The sequence below is a fragment of the Micrasema longulum genome, unplaced genomic scaffold (assembly GCF_059751315.1).
Source record: "Micrasema longulum isolate JH-2025_06_02 unplaced genomic scaffold, ASM5975131v1 h1tg000133l, whole genome shotgun sequence".
Classification (NCBI taxonomy): domain Eukaryota; kingdom Metazoa; phylum Arthropoda; class Insecta; order Trichoptera; family Brachycentridae; genus Micrasema; species Micrasema longulum.
Window position 1 is genome coordinate 2,206,384 of NW_028277339.1, and position 19,161 is coordinate 2,225,544.

Sequence of the window (19,161 nt, forward strand, 5' to 3'; positions counted from 1 at the left end):
TGAGACTGGCCAAATGTTTGCCGACGGGCCTCGGTTTGACGAGTCCCGCTGAAACATTTGGTATTCTATTTTCTCATAGATCAACTTATTCTTGTTTTATCTCGAGCGATATTGACGGCATGCGGCAGGACGCGGACATGGGACTATTTAGGCTCGGAACATCACTCGACAAGTTTTCAGAAACGGATATAAAATACAGACCTTATCCAGTCTCAATCTCTTAGGATATTTACATTTCAATGACAGTATTCACAAGGAAAGCTCGCATATTTTTCCAGTCACTAAGTATATATTAGAGCAGAAATATTATTTCATTTTGAAATAATAGGTACAGAGAAACAAACTTATCTTTTCTACAAAATTAAGGTACGCATCTAGCTTTCTTAAAATTGATAGTTTTTTCACTGAATTGGAAGAAATATGTTTTTTAGTTAAATGTTTATAATAACTCAATAAGCATGTTTTTGTTTTCAGTTATACTTGAATCAACGTGACGTTATAATAAAGATTTTTCTTTAAAATTCATATTATGCTATCAATGTTTATCCTCAATTGATCAATCGAAGTCAATCGACGCACCTAACACAACCTTGTAGTTGTCGCCGAAACTAGTACGCGATGGAAGGGTGGTAGGTGGTAGGTGCTAGGTGTACAATGTGTACATTATTGTAGATACTCCCTTTTATACTTTAGCAAATTTTAATATGGAATTATACCAAATATATGCATACACAATAAGATAAATGAAGACGAAAAATTGTCATGAGAAATAATAGCGGGAAACGGATGTACAAATTGTGTACATGCTAAAATAGATTCAGTAGAGAAATTCTCAGAATAAGTTGGCATCGTGAATTTGTCACATGTAAAATACCTACAATGCGTAAAAATACACATCCTAAAATGAAATGATTTTAGTACGTCAGAAGAAAAGACTGTGTAAACAGTAACACGAAGATTCTCATGTATACGTGTATATTTATATATTTTAGCTTGGATTGACAAGTACATTCAGACAATCACATCGTATAAAGATTCATAATTTATTATTGTCTTGAACCAAAGCTGATACAGATTGAAAAACTGCCCTGATATCGAACAGCAAAAGCCTCTTGCGCACCCTTACAATTAAGATAAGAATTAATTACCGGGAATTGTCGCTTTTTTAGGACGCGCTGATTCCAAGAAACGGAACAGCGGCGCATGACAGCACAATCATGTACCGGAGTCGTTAATCAGCAAATCCCTAGTCATTTTTCCAAATTTAAATCAATTGAATTTCAGCTCCTGTCTTACATATAAAACTAAACCTTATTTGATTAAAGTTCGTTCCTTTAATACTCCATATTATAATGTATAAATTCATGGCTATCCACTCCTTAACATCGGTTCATAATATATGACAATTTGTTTGACCTTGCATTAGTCTGACAGTATGGGGTACAACGGAACGCGTTTGGTATAAAAAATTAAAATATGAACACAATTCATGATAGTGTTTCATTTATATCAAGTATATTGTTTTTTTTATTCCAGTAATATGGCTACATAGTGCAGAGCCAATTCTATCATATAAACATAAACATAAATATAAACATAAATATAACCATAAACATAAATATAAACACAAAACAAAATTTTATATTTGCAGCACTTATGGTGGTCTTAGCATATCCCGCCATCGCTCGAACAACGGTGAATGGATCCACCCTGCAGTGGCTTAGAGAAGTGCGTTATTAGAGCTTTTCAGGCGTTTCCATAAGCTCCAGGCTCTTTGGCGAAGTAGGGCAGCGAAGGTTTTTACCCGTCCAGCTGTAAACATTTCGGAGGCACCGCAATACCTAGGCAGTCCGAATAATTGCCTGTATGAATTATTATACGTGACCCTTAATTTATTCCATGCTGCTTGCGTATAATAGTTCCATAGTTTCGCTGTATACATGGACGTCAAATACGAAGTAAATATGATTTTCTTCACTTGCTTACATGGTCCAAAAAGTAACCCTTTTAACCCGTAGTATATCACACCTTTATTCTAATTTATTTTCGAATAATTATATAACAAAATTTAATTATAGGTCATCAAGCGTAACTGAATTTGACGTCAAATGACTATTTATTTTTTTTATCAATGAGATTTTTATCCGCCAGATGGTAGAAGAGAAGTAGGTAAGTAAAAAAAATCAGAGAAAAAGTAACCCAAAAGAAACGTGAAATTAATCCGCCAATCTTTATTCATTTAACATTGCGAAATTCAAACGTCCATATAAATTCTATTTCAGATTACGTTTTCTATAGCAGAACCAAAGCTATAAAAGATAAAGATAGCAGTCTCGGCTTTATGTTCATAGTTCAAAAAAATATGAAAAAACAGGTAGAAAGCGATTCGGTAAAATTAAACCCATACTTGACGGAGAAACCTGAAGTTGTACAAAATTGCTTATTGTATGGAAATAACCTCCACATCCCTCTATACGAGAGATTGTGGAAACATTTTCCGATGGAGACTTTCTATTTTACGAAACCAAATCCACGCTCCAGAATCCCAAAGGCACGCCCTGAGAAGTTTACAAAAAGCTCGAAACGAAAAATATAACAATGTCACTCGATACAAAGTGCCGAAATTTGTTCCTGCAATATCAATGAGATGCGACCTAGTTTTCCTATTTTGAAATACGATAACGTCTAGAAAGTTACTTCCGAAGAGTTAGCACCATACGCCGATATTTAAGTATATCGACCAACAATACTACTTCCCCGATAGCGGTAGGGAGCGGGAAGTATAATTTCATTGATTCAAATTAATTCTATCCGCGGTGAAAGACGGCAGCCATGTTGCTTGAATGTTAAGAGCAACATATTAAAATCGTTCAACAATTAAAACTCGGCTGGAGTGTGTCCAGCATTATGTGCAATTACGTCAGAATGTCGGCACCTTATAACTCTAGCTTTAACTTTAGGGAAACTATTTCCAAGTGGTGAACAACGCTATAAGAACTTCACTTTACGCAATAAAGTGTTCGTTCTTTGTTTCTAAGCGAATTTTCCCAGATTCGCGGCGTTTTATCATCTACGGCGCGTCGCGACAGGTACTCTAGAAATAAACTATTCGTAATTCGGTACATACGGAAAAACCTCGTTTACGTAGAAAATCGCAAGATGTTTTACAGTAATGAGAATAGTAGATTGGGCGGTTAAGGGCCAAATTGTATATTTTGTAACAAATATTTCGTGTTTAAAGATTTCAGCCACGCAGAGGAGTGAAGTTGAGGCGCGAGTAACGAACGCACAAAATCATAGTACAAAAGCAGTAAAGCGGCGAGTAAGCGCAATGGAACACAATGAAGTTCCTTCCCGAACAAGTTCAACGTGGAACTAAAGAAATCTCAATGCCAGATTCGATCGCTTCGCAATTTAGTGATCTGATACAGAATACACCGGACACGGGTATACGAATAACTGCGCGCGTGTAATTTATGGGATAGTTGCCAAAATATGCGTCAGGAATGCTAAACACGCTCCATTCATCCGAAAATACGTTGTTCTTGACATGTGCTTAAGAAAAAAATACAAATGCAGACTGAAAAAGTAATGTTTTTCGAAAAATAACGTAACAAAATGCGTAAGGCATTATTCAATGTTTTGCCCCTCAGCATAGTAGGAAAAATGAAACAACAGTAAAAGATTAGGACATAGATTGGATTGACTGGCAACATTCATTTATTCTAATGAACCATCAACCGGAATTTCGTCGAGAACGAAGTACGCATCCGAAGCGCTTACCGACAAAAGCAGTAGTAGGAGTAAATCCTGAAACACTTAAAACTATGCCCGTCTCGAGAATTTAAGCACTACTAGAGTTTAGTTTAGAAGTAAGGCCAAACATGTTAACCCATTCCACTGGGGAACTGAGGAACTGAGGAGTAATTGTGAAGAAATTCCTCAGCGCGCAACGGGGGGGATGCGGTATGGAGTACGGCTCGGGACAGTCGGGATCGGGAGAGCTCACCTGTTATGTAATCTGTATATTCAACTATTCCTTTAAGGAAATTCCAACAAAGAACTTTCGTTCTTCTGACTTCGGACACGCCTCTAGTCATAGCAAATTTCAAGAGCTATGTGTTTTTTAAGGATATAATAATGTATGTAATACGCGGAGAATACGGAACACTATAATATATGCGTCCGAAGGAAGCGGTTAAGTAAAACACAACCGCCTGAGAACAAACATCCATACTAAGCTTATTCTGCCCAATGAAGCGAGTGTTCCTTCGGAGACGAGATTGAGCTATCCTTTGATGTACTCGTGTATTACCTTAATTAACTGATTACCTTACGGCGGCGGCGGTCTTTGCGTCTTATGGGAAATAATAATATTCAGTCAATGAATCAAACCCGACACAAGGGACAATAATATATTGACTAACCAAATTAAAATGGAATTTCATCCTACCTAATTCTAATCCGATTACATTTTAGATCAGAAGTTAAACGGAAATTCGAATCGAGAATAGTGAGTAAATAAGTTCTCACGTCGTGTCAGTTCGTTTTTTAGAAAGCTAAAATCGTAAAGGCAAAAAGAAGCGAAGCGAATAAATTAAATGTTTCCATTAAATTTAACCGAAATCCGGGATATGTAAAAGGTAATATTGTTTGAATAAATTTCTCGGTAGATATTACGGTTCCCTGTATTCGGGAAATTGCTATTGAGAAAACTTCCGAGATTATTTCGCAGAAATTGCGGTAAAACATTTACAGAAAAGCGGGTATTAGAAGAAAACTTCGAAATCTCCACCAAAAACGGAAAATTAGTTATTGATGCCGAAATAAACTATACATAAAAACCTATCTACCTAAATAATAGCGTAATTCAAAACCGTCTCCAAATCTTGCAAAAACTGATTTCAATCATACTACTTGACACCGCTAACTTAGCATTCTATATTAAGTTGGTGAAGCATAACTAGAAATCTTACAATCATTTTTTCAAAGTTTTTCGCAAATATCTCAATAACTCCCTTCAGTGAAGATTTATAAGTTTGCTTCTAATACCCTCAAAAAACCCAAGTTCAATGTACAGTATACATAACTGATCCATCGGCAACCAAATAATCTATTTCTAATTTATTACTCCAGAAACTTCACGTGTTCTGTGTTCAGTGGATATAATTGTCTCTGTTCCAAAAGCAATTCGAACTTTACTATATACTATATACCTATGTAAGTATATCGTAAAATGAATCATGTAAATTAATTATCCAATCAAATTAAAAATGCGTTGTTACTTCAAAATCGCCATGTGCTTAAATAGAAATAGGATGTTATAATAATAAATATTTAAAACGAGTCAATTTTTGATTGAATCTTTGTATGATTTTATTTCGAAAAATACATAAGTTTTTTTGTAATTAAATGTGAAAACTCGATAAAGAACGAGCGTAGAATTTTGGTTTCGAAGGTATACGTATTTAAATGATTAGGGTAATCCAATTTCATTCTGAGTTAGAAATAATTAATTTGCCAAATAAGTATCTATGTGACCCTCGGTGCAACGTGAAACAGTGTGTGTTCAAAAATTGCAATTGTATGCGTTAGTAGTCTGGAACCAATTTATCGAAATTGTTTTTCCCACGCGCGGGTGATGTGCCCTTAAACGCTGTGCGTATCAATTTATGTTACCCTGCTGAGTTAGATGTAATTATTACAATTTTTAAAAAATGCGGTGTTTACCCCAGGAATTCCCAAGTTATTAAGTGGTAGATACTAAAAAAAGGGGTACCTGTATGAAGTCACATTTAACTAAAAGTATAAAGTGTATTTAATTGTGATTTTGAACATTCCTGATGTATGTATTTTCTAATTTCTTTCTAAAACGATAAAATCATTTTGGTAAAAATGTTGAAAAAAATTCTGCACTTATTGGATTTGATCTGTTCGTCGGCAGTTCTTGTCAGAACTACAGGACGCAAACCTGACTTCTTGGGAGGATGGACAGGAACTGGCGGAGGCTGGAGGCTCCTTGTGGAAACAATATGATCCAACTAGGGATGGAGTAATGACGATGACGACGTTACTATGAAATACAAAAAAAATTTAGCTAGTAGCTGCATAATGTAGTGCGAATTTCAAACGCGCCGGCAGCTCCTAAAGCCGGACACTGCTTGTAGCAAGCGAGACAAAGCGTAATAATTGTTTACTTGCATCGCTATTAGAATGCATCTGTTGAATACAGCAAGAAGGGTGTAGATTTGTGAATGGGGTGCCAGATTTCATAACTGATAGTGAGATCTAACGATTCGTATGAAATCTCACGATTTTACGGTAAGTAAACAATATTTCAAGATTTTTTTTGTAATGAAATCTATAGTGCGCTTAAGAGTGCTGTATTTGATCGTCCTAAAAACTTAAAAAAGAGCTGAAATATGACTCACAACTAAACACGAAGATTAGACCTAACTTTCAATTAAGATCGGTTTAACACACCGGGTGGTGGATACGTAAAATAGGCGCATGTCGTTAGCTTAAAAATAATGTTTGAAAATACATGAACTAGCTGAGATTCTGAAGTTATATCACCGATTTAATAAGACGAAAAAGACTACCGGAAAACATTTTTACACGGGCTTTATAAAACGTCATCCTGAACTCAATCTTAGAACACCAAAGTCTACTCAAGTTTGTTGGGAGGTGTTGGATTTAATAAGGCACAAGTGGATCGGTTCTTCGCCAACCTTTAGCAACTTTATGAAAAATTACAAAATGTTACATTAAGGACTTACAATATTTTTTATTTAATCGTTTGAACCCTTAAAACCCATAAAATGTTAACTGTCTAAAACTAAAGGACACTTTTTAAATTAACGTTTTCTTAACCTCAAAACGAGACTAAATATATATTCAGTTACTGAGTGTAGAATATTTTTGTACACTTGTGTCGATTAGACATAAATTAAGAATATTTTTGATTTAACAATTGAATTGTTCCCAGGTAGAAGGGCATATATAAATACCATATAAACTTTAAAATGTGTGTTATTGAAACGTAAAATGGTATATATAGCAACAATGTACGATTGACAATCGTCACTTTTGTGAAACAGGCATCGTTTTTTTTTTTTTTTTTTAATATTAATAAGAGATTTGACTGAAAGTTTTTGTTAAATTACTCTAAAAACAAAAAATTATGTACCCTTCTACGTGGGCACAATTTAGTTGTATGATGAGAAATAATATTGTTTTATTACCAAAAAACCTATAGTGTACGGTACCGGGAGACATTTCCCTTTGTATTTGCGCAATATAGGAAACTTAGTGGGCTCCATTTAAATGGTGCTTAGTTTTGATCAGTGCTTTCAACCTTTTTAAATACGCGAATCCTTTACGAAAAATTTGGTGACCCCCCGGGATCTTAATTTTAACATACACTACTGGTATAATCAAACACCTTGCCAGTGATTTCAACGACAAGGTATTTGATTTTCTTTTATTGAAATTATCAGTGCCATTTGCCACATCTTACCTATGAAATATAAAAATAAAATGAGAAATATACTACAATAGGGAAATATCACATACTTACTACGAATACCGATAAAAATATATTAAATGGATTTAGAATAATTAACTGGATTTACAAAATCAATATGGATATTGTGGAGTAATGTTTTAATACATGTTTTTTTTTTTAATACATCATTAGAAAAACGCGACATGTTTGGCCTTGATAGTTGTGACCTCAAGATTCGTGACAATGTTCTTAACAAATTTGAATGGTCAGAGACAAATAAACATGAATCGTGGCGTATTACGGACGTGGCCAATGGAATGACCGTTTTTTGCGGGATTTCAAGATTACAAATTTAAAAATAATTTGATGCAACTAATTAATAATAATTTATTTATTTACTGGACAGTATTTCAAAGAGCTTTATTACTATAAAAATGTATTTGGAAAAACGTGATATTTCTGTATTAGAGAATAATTTGGTTGTTTGACGTCGTTTCGACGATTCGACAAAAACAGGCACAGGCTTCTCGCTGAAATAATTGTATTTTTAGTGTGAAGCTCTTCGTTTTTCACTTTTGCCTTGCTTGTGACCGCGACCCCCAAGCAAGGCTTTGCGCCCTTCCTGGGAGTCGCGTCCCACGGGTTAAATAACACTGGTTTAGATAATCGCTGTTTCCGAACACACGGGAGGGAATAAGACTACTCGAAAATTAGTTTAGTGAAAATGTAATCCAATCAAATTAAATGGAACATTAATTATTTCGGCAAGCTATTAGTATAGCTAATTCTAGTGAATTTCAAAGTAATCGGGTATATTTTTGTACAGTGCGTCTAATTAATATACCTAGAACGAACTACTATGAATACGACGGATATAAAATAAAAACACAAGAAAAATCTTTTCAATTTCTTTACAGTTAAGTTGAGGATTAAGTTAAGTAAATATTAAACTAAACCAAAGTTATTCTAACCTAACCTAACTTCAGATATATTTCATTATCATCATTTCCTTTCCGCACCTTATGGTGCATAGGGCACTGCATTAGTATACCAATTGCAGCGTATCTTGATCATTTTTGTTACATGGGGTAAGATGATCAGTCTTACGCTTTAGGTACCAGTCCAGGGACTATGAAATATTCTAGTGTAAAAACACCCTTTTTTATAAATATTTTATATCTACCATGTCGAAAATCGAACCCGAGACCTCTTATATGGTAGGCAAACGCGCTGATCATAACACTACGAGGCCGAATAAATATATAAAAAACATATTTAAATACAAAACAATTATTATTATTGTTGTATTAAACTTAAAGAGGCTAAGCGACGTTCAGCCCTTTCGTCAAATGTTGATTTCAACGTTTTGGCTAGTCCGTTAACCATTCAATTAAATGCTGGCAATAAATGAACACCCTAGCCGCCAAATTGAGTGGCTGATTTAACTGTTTGGCGGCGACATATACACAATTAACGAAAAAAATATAAACATAAATATCTATTAATATATATATTTTTTTATTATTTAAAATGAATATATAATTCTATTTTTAAAGGAATAACCCGCTAAGCCCCTATTCTAGAGGCTTGTCAGCAGGTAGGAAAGAAAGGGTGTGGAAAGAAATTTAGTAACGGTGATTTTCACAAAAATGGCGCTATATAAATTATCCAAACATTATTAACGCATTTTTCCAAACATTGAATAGGTAAAAAAAACACAGAACTGAAAAAATACCTGCTAAATACTTTATAGTGACTGTTAAAGGTAATAAATAATATGTAAATGTGTAAAATAAACCTGTCTTAAATAAATGTACCCCACCGAAAAGTCTATAGACTAAGTGGGTAATGGTAAATAAAAATATGTCACTAAAAATACCAAATAAACATTAGAGAACACGCCATTGGCTAATAGTCGCCCATACGGAGAAAAACTATTTTATAATTATTAACCACGAAGTTAGCTACAGATTACAGCAATACAACGGGCCGTGGGTACTCAGGTCAGGAATTGCAAACCGAAACCGTCCGTTACGCGTTGGTCGTAAAACTAAAAATTTGGAACGCTTTTTTTTATGCAATAGAGCTTAAGGTCTTCTCTGGTGAATTATTACTCTGAGAAATAAACGTCCTGCGGCACCGAAATTGAAATATGAATAAAATTGACTAAATCTGTAATCAAATAAAAACTTCTTCTTCTTCTTAATCCCTGTTCTCCCCACTGCTGGATAAATGCCTCTTCCAAACGTTTTCACTTCTTTCTAGCTCACACTTTTTTCATCCATGTTCTACAAAACAAACAAACTATCACCCCGTTTCCTCATAAGGGTAGGCAGAGAGGATAGAACGCCACATCACTCTATCTTTGCATACAAATCTCGCTTCCTCTACATTCATACATCTTCTCATGCACGCGCGCCGATTATTCTGACTTTTAACATGTTCATCTTCAAGTATTTGTTGGATTTGGTCATGCCAAGTCTTTTTCGGTCTTCCTCTATTTCTGCATCCATCAACATTTGCATCGTAAATGGTTTTAGCCGTTCTTTCGCTGTCCATTCACTCTACATGTCCAAACCAACGCAGAGCTCCTTTCTTGATTTTGTCGATAATTCTTATCTCACCCAGCCTTGCATAATGTACGGATTTCGACATTTGTGCATCTATCGTACATAGTTTTACCACACATTCGCCTGAGAGATCGCATTTCGACAGCATTCATTCATTCTACTTTCATCCCTGTTTTTCCAAGTCCAAACTTCGCTCCCATACATCAAGGTCGAGACCAGGACTCCGATGTGAACGGCTAATTTTGCCTCTTGCGACAAACATTTATTTACCAAGGATGATTTAAGTGCACCGTTCACTCTGTTCCCGGCACTCACCCTCCTTTCAATATATTTCTTAGTCATTCCATCCCGAGTAAACATACTTCCCAGGTACACAAATTCCTCTACCTGTTTTAGTATAACCCCATTTACAGTGATTTCACATTTAGTCATACTTTAATTTCTTTCAAAAACCATCACATTCGATTTATTGACATTCATTAGCAAATCGCTTCCCTCGCATACATCGTAGACTTTTGTTACTAAGAATTGCAGTTACTCTTTGTTGTTAGCAAGAAGCACGGCATCATCAGCATACAAAAGACAATTGACCGTTAAATCTCCTAGTTTTGCTCCCATTCTTGATAAATGTGAAAAATGTATAAAATAAATACTATGGCAAAATAATGAAAAATCTGCGAATGGAAAAGTTGTACGTAATTTCTAATTCGGTCAATGGAGATTAGTTTGTTGGGACTTACGGTGCTCAGAGTGGTAGCACATGATGCGGCGCGGCAGCTTGCCCGCTTGCAGGGTGGCGGGCCTGTCCGGGCGCGGCGCCCCCCCGGGGCCCCCTTCCCCGACCCCGCCGCCCCCCGCGCCCAGCTCTGCGCCCGACTGCTCGCTCTTGTCCTTCTTGGGCTCTGCGGACCAAAACATAACATTCTTAAGACGATTTGCGGTGTCAACCTACTTTGATTAATAAGTATATAAATGAAGAAAAAAGCCAAAACCAAAAGTAGATTTTGGTGTACCACAAGGATCAATCTTGGGTCCACTGTTATATGATATAAATAACCTATCATTCTATAATTTAAATCTAGAAAAAAATACACAAAATAGGGGTGCATAAACGAAGAACGAAAAGTTGAAATTGAACATGTTAAATATTTAGGACTAACGATAGACAGACAATTGACATGGACAACTCACATCAACAATTTAATTAGCAAAATTATCGAGCCTTTTTTCAAAAATCAAAAACTTTCAAAACCGGAAAAATTATTATGTATGAAACCTATGTCAAATTTAAAATATGTTATATGCAACAACTATGGGGAACAGGAAACCAAAATGTTATAAACAGACTACAACGACAGCAAAATAAGATTGAAGCTAGTATATGACCTTTCTTATCTAACACCAACTAAAGAACACTTTAAAAAAACCAAACAGTTAAATGTTAATAAACTTTTTCAATTAGAATCTTTAAATTTTATTCATAAGTTAGCCACTGATATCATTGTAGACAAAGAACTAAACATGATAAAAATTATAATAAACATGAACATAATACAAACATACATCAGAACAGTATCACATACAACATTCCAAACCGAGACGAGGACAATCGAGACTAATAAATCAGGGACTGAAACTATACAATAAACTACCAGACAAAATAAAACAAACTAACTCAGTCAAACTTTTCAAAAGGCGTAAAAAGTATTATTATTAACAACAGAGTATTAATAAAAAAATATGTATTATGTTTGTAAAATGAATGTTGTAATCCGTAAGGGTTAATAAATAAATTACAAATAAATATTTTAAAAAAGAAAAAAGTATTTGAACATTGTAATACATATAAGTTATTAATTTTACAATACTTGGTACACTTCACACATTTGTTTGACCAATTAGCGCTATCATCTTCTAATGGGCATCTTCAGACTGGTGAATATTATACAGTGTAAGAATAATTTATATAAACTAAATATTATCTTAGTGTAGGTACATTTAAAAAAAAAGTTGAAAGAGATACAATAAGCAATATTTAACAGAGTGGGACAAATTATTGAAACATCTGTTGGCGGTATACTGTAAGAGAGGATTCTATTATATGAAAAACTTTTATTGTTTTATTAAAATGTACAGGGTAAGGGGACTAAAAACGCTAATTGGTCAAACAAAAAAGTGGAAGTGTATCAAGTATTTTTAAATAAATAAATTATATGTAAATATAAGTTATTACATCATTACAATGGAATTTCATGAAGAATTGTCAGTAAATAATTTAAATGAAATATTTGAACATTATTTATCTGCCACTCTCTCGTAAATGCCTCTCCGATACTGTGTGAAAAAGACAACTGCATGTCGGATCGATTATGCCTAACTAATCGAAAAACTCGACGTTTCGTTGTCTCGTTTTCTGCACCTCAAAACTGAACCGATTTTGTCATTTTTTTTTAGAAAAAGTATCAGAATGAAATTTCTGTGTAGGTAGCTTTTCTGTTTTTCAAAATTATTTATCATATTTGCGTACCGTACGTTCAAAGACGGCAAATAAAACTAAATAATACAATTTATCAAAAAAGCTAAACGATAGAGACACGCCAATGGTTAATATAGTGCGTAAAAAAATCACTGCTCTAGTGTACTTTTGTATGAAGAAAAGTCAGATCGCGTTGCCTCTTAATGCTAAAACACACATAAAAAACATATCTAATACGAATCAATTAATAGGGGATCGTTATTTTGACGACATTTTATTAGGGCTTCTATTGTATGAGAAGGGTAGTCTTAACAGTCGTAGAATGAAAAAGGGGAAAATTCTACACCCTACACACGCTCAAAGCTTTAACAATTTTAAAAACTAAATTAGGTTTTTTATTTGATTTCATTTTTAGTATAAAATGTTCTCAGGAAATCATATGGGCTACAAGTAGGTACATACATCCGTCAAAATGAATTTTAGCATCCAAAAGCTGTAAACGATCGTTTACCCGAAATGAAATGTACAAACAAAATGAGAAAATAAGTAAGTACGTTTGTTGGTTTTTACACATTTTTACACTACTACAATTAAAATCGCGCCATTTCCCCGTAGGGGTAGGCAGAGATAATGGACCGCCACACACGTCTATCTTGGAATACATTTCTAACTTCTTCCACATAAATACATTTTGTCATACAAGCCCTTCGGTTCTGCCCGCTTTTGACATGACCAGACATAAGATTGTGGTTTATCTGATCATATTACGTCTTCCTTGGTCGTCCTCGTCTCATGTTACCGTTCATTTTCGCCATATATACTTGTTTTACCATTCATTCGTCGTTCATTCGTTCTACGTGACCAAACCATCTCAGAGAACCTTTCTTAATCTTATTAATTATACCTGACTCAGATTAACACTCACCTGGTTTCATCATTCGTAGCCCTGTCATACGTTTATTTCCCACACATTCGTCTAAGAGATCGCATTTCGACCGGGTTCATTCGGCTTTCATCCTTCCTCTGCCAGTTCCATGTTTCACTTCCATACATAAGCGTTGTGACTAAAACTCCGTTGAGCACTGCCAGTTTAGCATCGTTCGACATATTCTTATTGGCAATTAATTACTGTGCTCAGTGCGCCGTTCATTTTGTTGCCCGCATTCACTCCCCTTTCAGCATCTTTTTCTACTCTTCCATCTCTTGAAAACGTGCTTACCAGAAACACAAATTCTTCTACTTGTTCGAAGCATTCGTTGTTTACATTTATTATGCAGTCAGTAACCTCACTTCCCCTTTCAAATACCATCACATTTGACTTACTTTCGTTCATCGCCAATTCGCTCTCCAGGCATACATCATACATTCTAGAGACTATTTGTTGCGAATCATCCTTGCTGCTTGCCAAAAAAAACTGCATCACTAGCGCAAAACGAGCACATATTTTTACACTTATCAGTTATTGGATAATACAAAAACATATCAGTTGTTCCGATTGTGACTATATTGATTAAAATCATTTAGACACGGTGCTTATCAATAAACATTGCAATTTCTGTCAGAGATAAACTGGTTTTACTGCAAAATATTATTTTAAAAAACTCCCATCGACGGGTGATATAAAATCTGTCGTTTATATCACCCGTCGATGGGAGGAGTGCTCTCCCGAAACTGTAAAAGTGTTCTTGTAAAAAAATAAAATTGTGTAACACTAATAACAAAATTGTATTTTCATAATAAAGTGTTAAGAAGTAAATGCCAATTCAATTAATAATATTGGGTTTTATTGCGTAGGAAAAAAAAAATACCTGACCTATACATTACGTTTCATCAAAACGTCAGAATGAATGGTTTTCATTAAATGCTAAGCAGAGTTTATAACAAAGAGCAGAATTCGGAAGAAAGTCGATACGGATAAACACACAACACGGCAACCGTATTGTTGAGAATATGATGAATGAAAGTAATATAAAGGCAAGGCGCTCCATCTTACGGAATGTCAAAACCCCGCGTTACATTCAATTTATCATCACAACGTTAGGACACGTGATGCTTTGACGTCATCAAACTTCAATCAATTCTCGGAAATTAAGGGAGAAATAATATTCAATCCATAAAGAAAGGTAATCGTAATCGCAGGGATTAGCATACAGCTGTACAGCCCTATCATCAATCATTAGGTTTGAGATATTCCCATTTACTCTGCGAGGCGAGTACCAGCCCTAACCTGACCACAAGCGCTAGTTTACTAACAGCTTCAATTTTTGTATGGATTAGTAATAGCGATATAACATTATAATATATTTAATCATTTGATAAATTTGATGAATGTTGATAAATCGAAAGTAACGGTTTTTGAAAGGGATGAAAGTATAACTAAATTTGAGATTATTGTGAACGTAGATATTCTGAATCCGGTAGAATAATGGGAGTTATGTGCCTGGGAAGTATGTTTACAAGAAATGGAAAGACTGATAAAGATATTCAAAGGAGGATGAGTGCCGGAAACAGAGTGAACGGTGCACTGAAATCCACCTTGGCAAAGAAATGTTTGTCGCAGGAGGCAAAACTAGCAGTCAACAATGGAGTTCTGTCGCTGACCCTGATGTATGGAATTGGAAAAATATTTATGAAAGTACATAGGTTAAATGCTTTCGAAATGCGATCTCTCAGGCGAATAGTAAAACGATGTACGATAGATGCACAAATGTCGAGATCCGTGCACTATGTAAGGCTGCGACAAGCATTATCGACCAAATCAAGAAAGGGGCGCTGCGTTGGTATAGACATGTAGAGTGAATGGACAACGAAAGAACGGCTTAAAAGATCTACGACGCGGATGCTGACGGATTCAAAAAACGAGAAAGACCAGTTAGTTATTATTCTATTTTCGGGTAACATTTTGTATTCTTGGTATACATAATATATTTATGATTATTTGTACTTATTTATCTAAATATTGTAATTTAGTAAAGTCAGTTATTTATTTATAATAAAGTAGTTTTAATTTTCCTACGGTCTTTAAATATTGGTATAGAAGTAATTTTTGAACCGAAAAATCTCCATCTTAGAACTGGGTGAGTCATATTATTTAGATGGAGAATAACCTAACCAGAAGACACTGTATATTTAAATTAAAATGTTCTAGTGTTTTATATCATAGATAGGGTAGCAGGGAGGTACTAAATATGCATGCATATGCAATAAATTTATAAATAAATTAACGTTTATAAGTTGAAAGTGTAAAACAACGATTTGTTATTAATTTATTAAAATGTAATTGTAAAATATTTTTGGAACAAAAAATACTACGAGTGTCATTATATAATACGGTAACTATAATATTATGAACGCCGTTGATATTGAAATGCAATAAAACCATTAGCAATTATTAGTTCGGTTCATATTGAACCTGACCTAGTTATCAATACGTGCGTTTCCAATACGGGTTGCTCTAGAAACGTCAGCGGGCGCTTTATTTTAATTGCGAAATTCCGATGTTCCCGATTCGAAGTAAGAAAATCCCTCGAACGTGCGCGCGCGCTCTAACAACATTTTACATCGCGTTCGAATAGGAAAATGCTCGCTTTTACCAGAATATTCGATGAATGGATCCAATCACAAAAAGACGTTCTTACACTTACGCCCCGCTCTAGAGAGGGAGATTACGCAAGCTTCGCAAAACACAATATTTTATCTTGAATGTTGAATAAATTCGAATTTAAATTACGAAAGTAGGCTAAATGCTGGCAAAATGCGATCCCTCAGGCGAATGTGTGGAATAAGTAGTAAAACAATGTACAATAGATGCGCAAATGTCGAGATCCGTGCAGAATGTAAGGCTGAGATATGCATTATCGACAGAATCAAGAAAGGGGTGCTGCGTTGGTTTGGACATGTAGAACGAATGGAAACGAAAGGCCGGCTAAAAGGATCAACGATGCGAATGTTGATGGATGCAGAAAACGAGGAAGGCCGAGAAAGACATGGCACGATCAAGTCCATCAAATACTTGAAGATGGACATGTCAAAAGTAGGAATAATCGGCGTGCGTGCATAAGAAGATGTATGAATGTAGAGGAAGCGAGATCTGTATGCAAAGATAGAGTGATATGGCGTTCAATTCTATCTGCCTACCCCTACGGGGAAACGGCGTGATGGTTTGTTTGTTTGTTTGTTTGAATTATTTAACTCTTGATGCCACATAAGTCTACCTACATAGAATACGAGACGTGATATACCTAGCTTATTTTTAAAAATCATGAGTTCGTATTTCGCTTTAACAGGCCTAAATTATATACTGTTTGATTTACTCATAAAATATAGAAAAAAAATATTTTGAAACAGTGCATACATATGGTGAGAATAGAAGGAAAACTGACTAAGTCAAATTTTTAAGATTTTTTCACTAAGTTTTAGAGCCGAAAGTTATCTTTTACCGAAATAATACCAAGTGCACTTATATCTCAAAGTACTAAATTGATAATCGAAGACATGAGTGGATAAAGGTGTTATGTGACAAAAACAAAAAGCACAGATATCTGGGGTCAACGTTTTGAATACCAGTACAATTATTGATAAAATAATACCTTCATTCGCTCTCAAAATCGGTTTTCTGCCACTGTTTCATAGTGTAGTGGCCGCAGATAAAATGTATATGTTTTCAATTATGTACTATACAAAGACGTAAAATATACATCGGTGAATTTTTACTACAGTTACAAGGTAGGTATATAGGCATAGCACGTAAAATCTATAAGTAAATCGGCTACGAAAGTGATTTCAAGAACGATAAAATTGTAAAGCACCAGATTATTAAGATGTTCTAATGCTCTTGCTTTGTAGTCTGTATTGATATTGTTGTAACAACATTTCCTTTCGTAATTTAAATCAGTTAGGTACCTACTCTGTTTTACGGACAAGTTTTGTTTTCGACACGAATATCTACAACTTTATGTGCAGAAGTTTTTTTTAAGTTCCAGTAAGTTTTTTATATTTTTAACGTGCAGTATTTTTTGATGAGCTTTTCTAATCTAAAATTTTATCTGCTGTGTCATACTCTGTCTGTCATTTGGCAAGTTAATAATACACATTATAAGCAAGTATTCAAGTTGGCAGGAGGTAAATTCAAATTAAAGCTAATCCTATGAAAACAAATGCATAAACTCGACTATTTTTACCCGCTTCACTGAGTCACAGTCAGACGGTCAGCATCGGCTATTTGCGGGACGGGACCACGGAATACTCCAACGAAACAATAAAAAACACAAATATATTCTTCTGAATATTACTCATTTCTAAATTTGTTTGTTGATTTTACAAATGCGTGTGCATTTTCTATATTCTTAAAAAGGAGAGAAAAACAAATAACAAGGTTGACACACTTTGCACATCTGTTCATATTATCAATATTACAATGTAAAAAAATCTCACAACAGATTCTCTGCCTTCGAATTATTTTTCTACCTTTCTTTAATTCGGTATAGAGTACAGAGTTTCGTACATTATGTTGTATACAGTATAGACGTTGTTATTAACTAAATATTCTTAAAAAGAACAAAATCAGCTGTAACATGGTGTCATTAGATCCCTAAAATAAAGGTGTGCTTTATGCATTTAGAAATCATAAAGATTTTCCTAGAAAGGAACGCGAGTGATGTGTTCAAACAGCTATGACATTTTTAATTAGATAATGTTATTTAAATGTAGATATGGCTGAAAAATACAATTCCAAATTAACCCCGCCCTTTCGTTATAATATTACTAATAATAATAATATTTTTTTATTCCAGTAAAATGGCTGAATAGTGCAGAGCCAATTCTACCATACAAAACAAAAACTATTAATGTAATAATGCAGAGGAGATAACTTTTATAATATGCATGATATATTAATAAAATGTTTAAAAGATAAAAACTTCCTAAAAAATTTTAACTAAAAACCAAAACAAAAATTAATAAAAATAATTAACTTGTAAGGAAAAAAATTTTTTTTTTCATAAATACGATGTGATAAATTATCTTATATTATGTACTTACGGCAGTTAGAACTGTATACTTTCAATCGTAACAGTATAATTAAAAGTAGAGATTAGACATTTACACAAGTTCTTTGGTTGCACGTTAAAAATATTCGAAAGTAAAGGAGTGTAAGATCTGTCCCTTGACGCGACGCCGACGCCCGTAAATGATTGGCCAGCGCCAGCATTCATTCGCCGGCCAATGCACATTATCACACGAACCGCCATCTTGCCTCTTGCCGCTTGCCTCTTGCAGGTCAATGGGCATAATGTCTTGGCCGCATTTTGGTCATGGGAACTGACACGACCTTTAGCTTGGCGTTGCCAAGCAACGGAACGAATCCGGAAGTAAGTTGCGGGCGCGACATTGACCTGGTTAAGTTTCTCTTTCAAAGGCGGAGGCTGTATTGAGAGCCCAGATGCGAGCTACTCCAGGGCCCCGATTACAATGGGAAGTAAACATTTATCTTCAATTTTATCTTCAAAGTAAAATTAAGTTTTCTGTATGAAAAAAATAAGTATACAATTTTCGTTTCTAAGCATGTTCAATTACGGGGGACCAAAATAGATACTTAAAATAAAAATTTA

The 19,161-nt window shown here is 34.7% G+C and overlaps 1 protein-coding gene across 3 annotated transcripts in view; it reads right to left on the minus strand.

Annotated features, from left to right (window-relative positions):
* Positions 1 to 19,161, minus strand: part of LOC148284313 (uncharacterized) — a 65,943-nt gene that overhangs the window by 18,807 nt on the left and 27,975 nt on the right. For all 3 annotated transcript variants that reach the window (XM_088242339.1, XM_088242337.1, XM_088242341.1), the window contains exon 3: positions 10,818 to 10,979. In XM_088242339.1, coding sequence (XP_088098465.1) covers positions 10,818 to 10,979 — 162 coding nt within the window. The remainder of the gene's footprint in view (positions 1 to 10,817; positions 10,980 to 19,161) is intronic.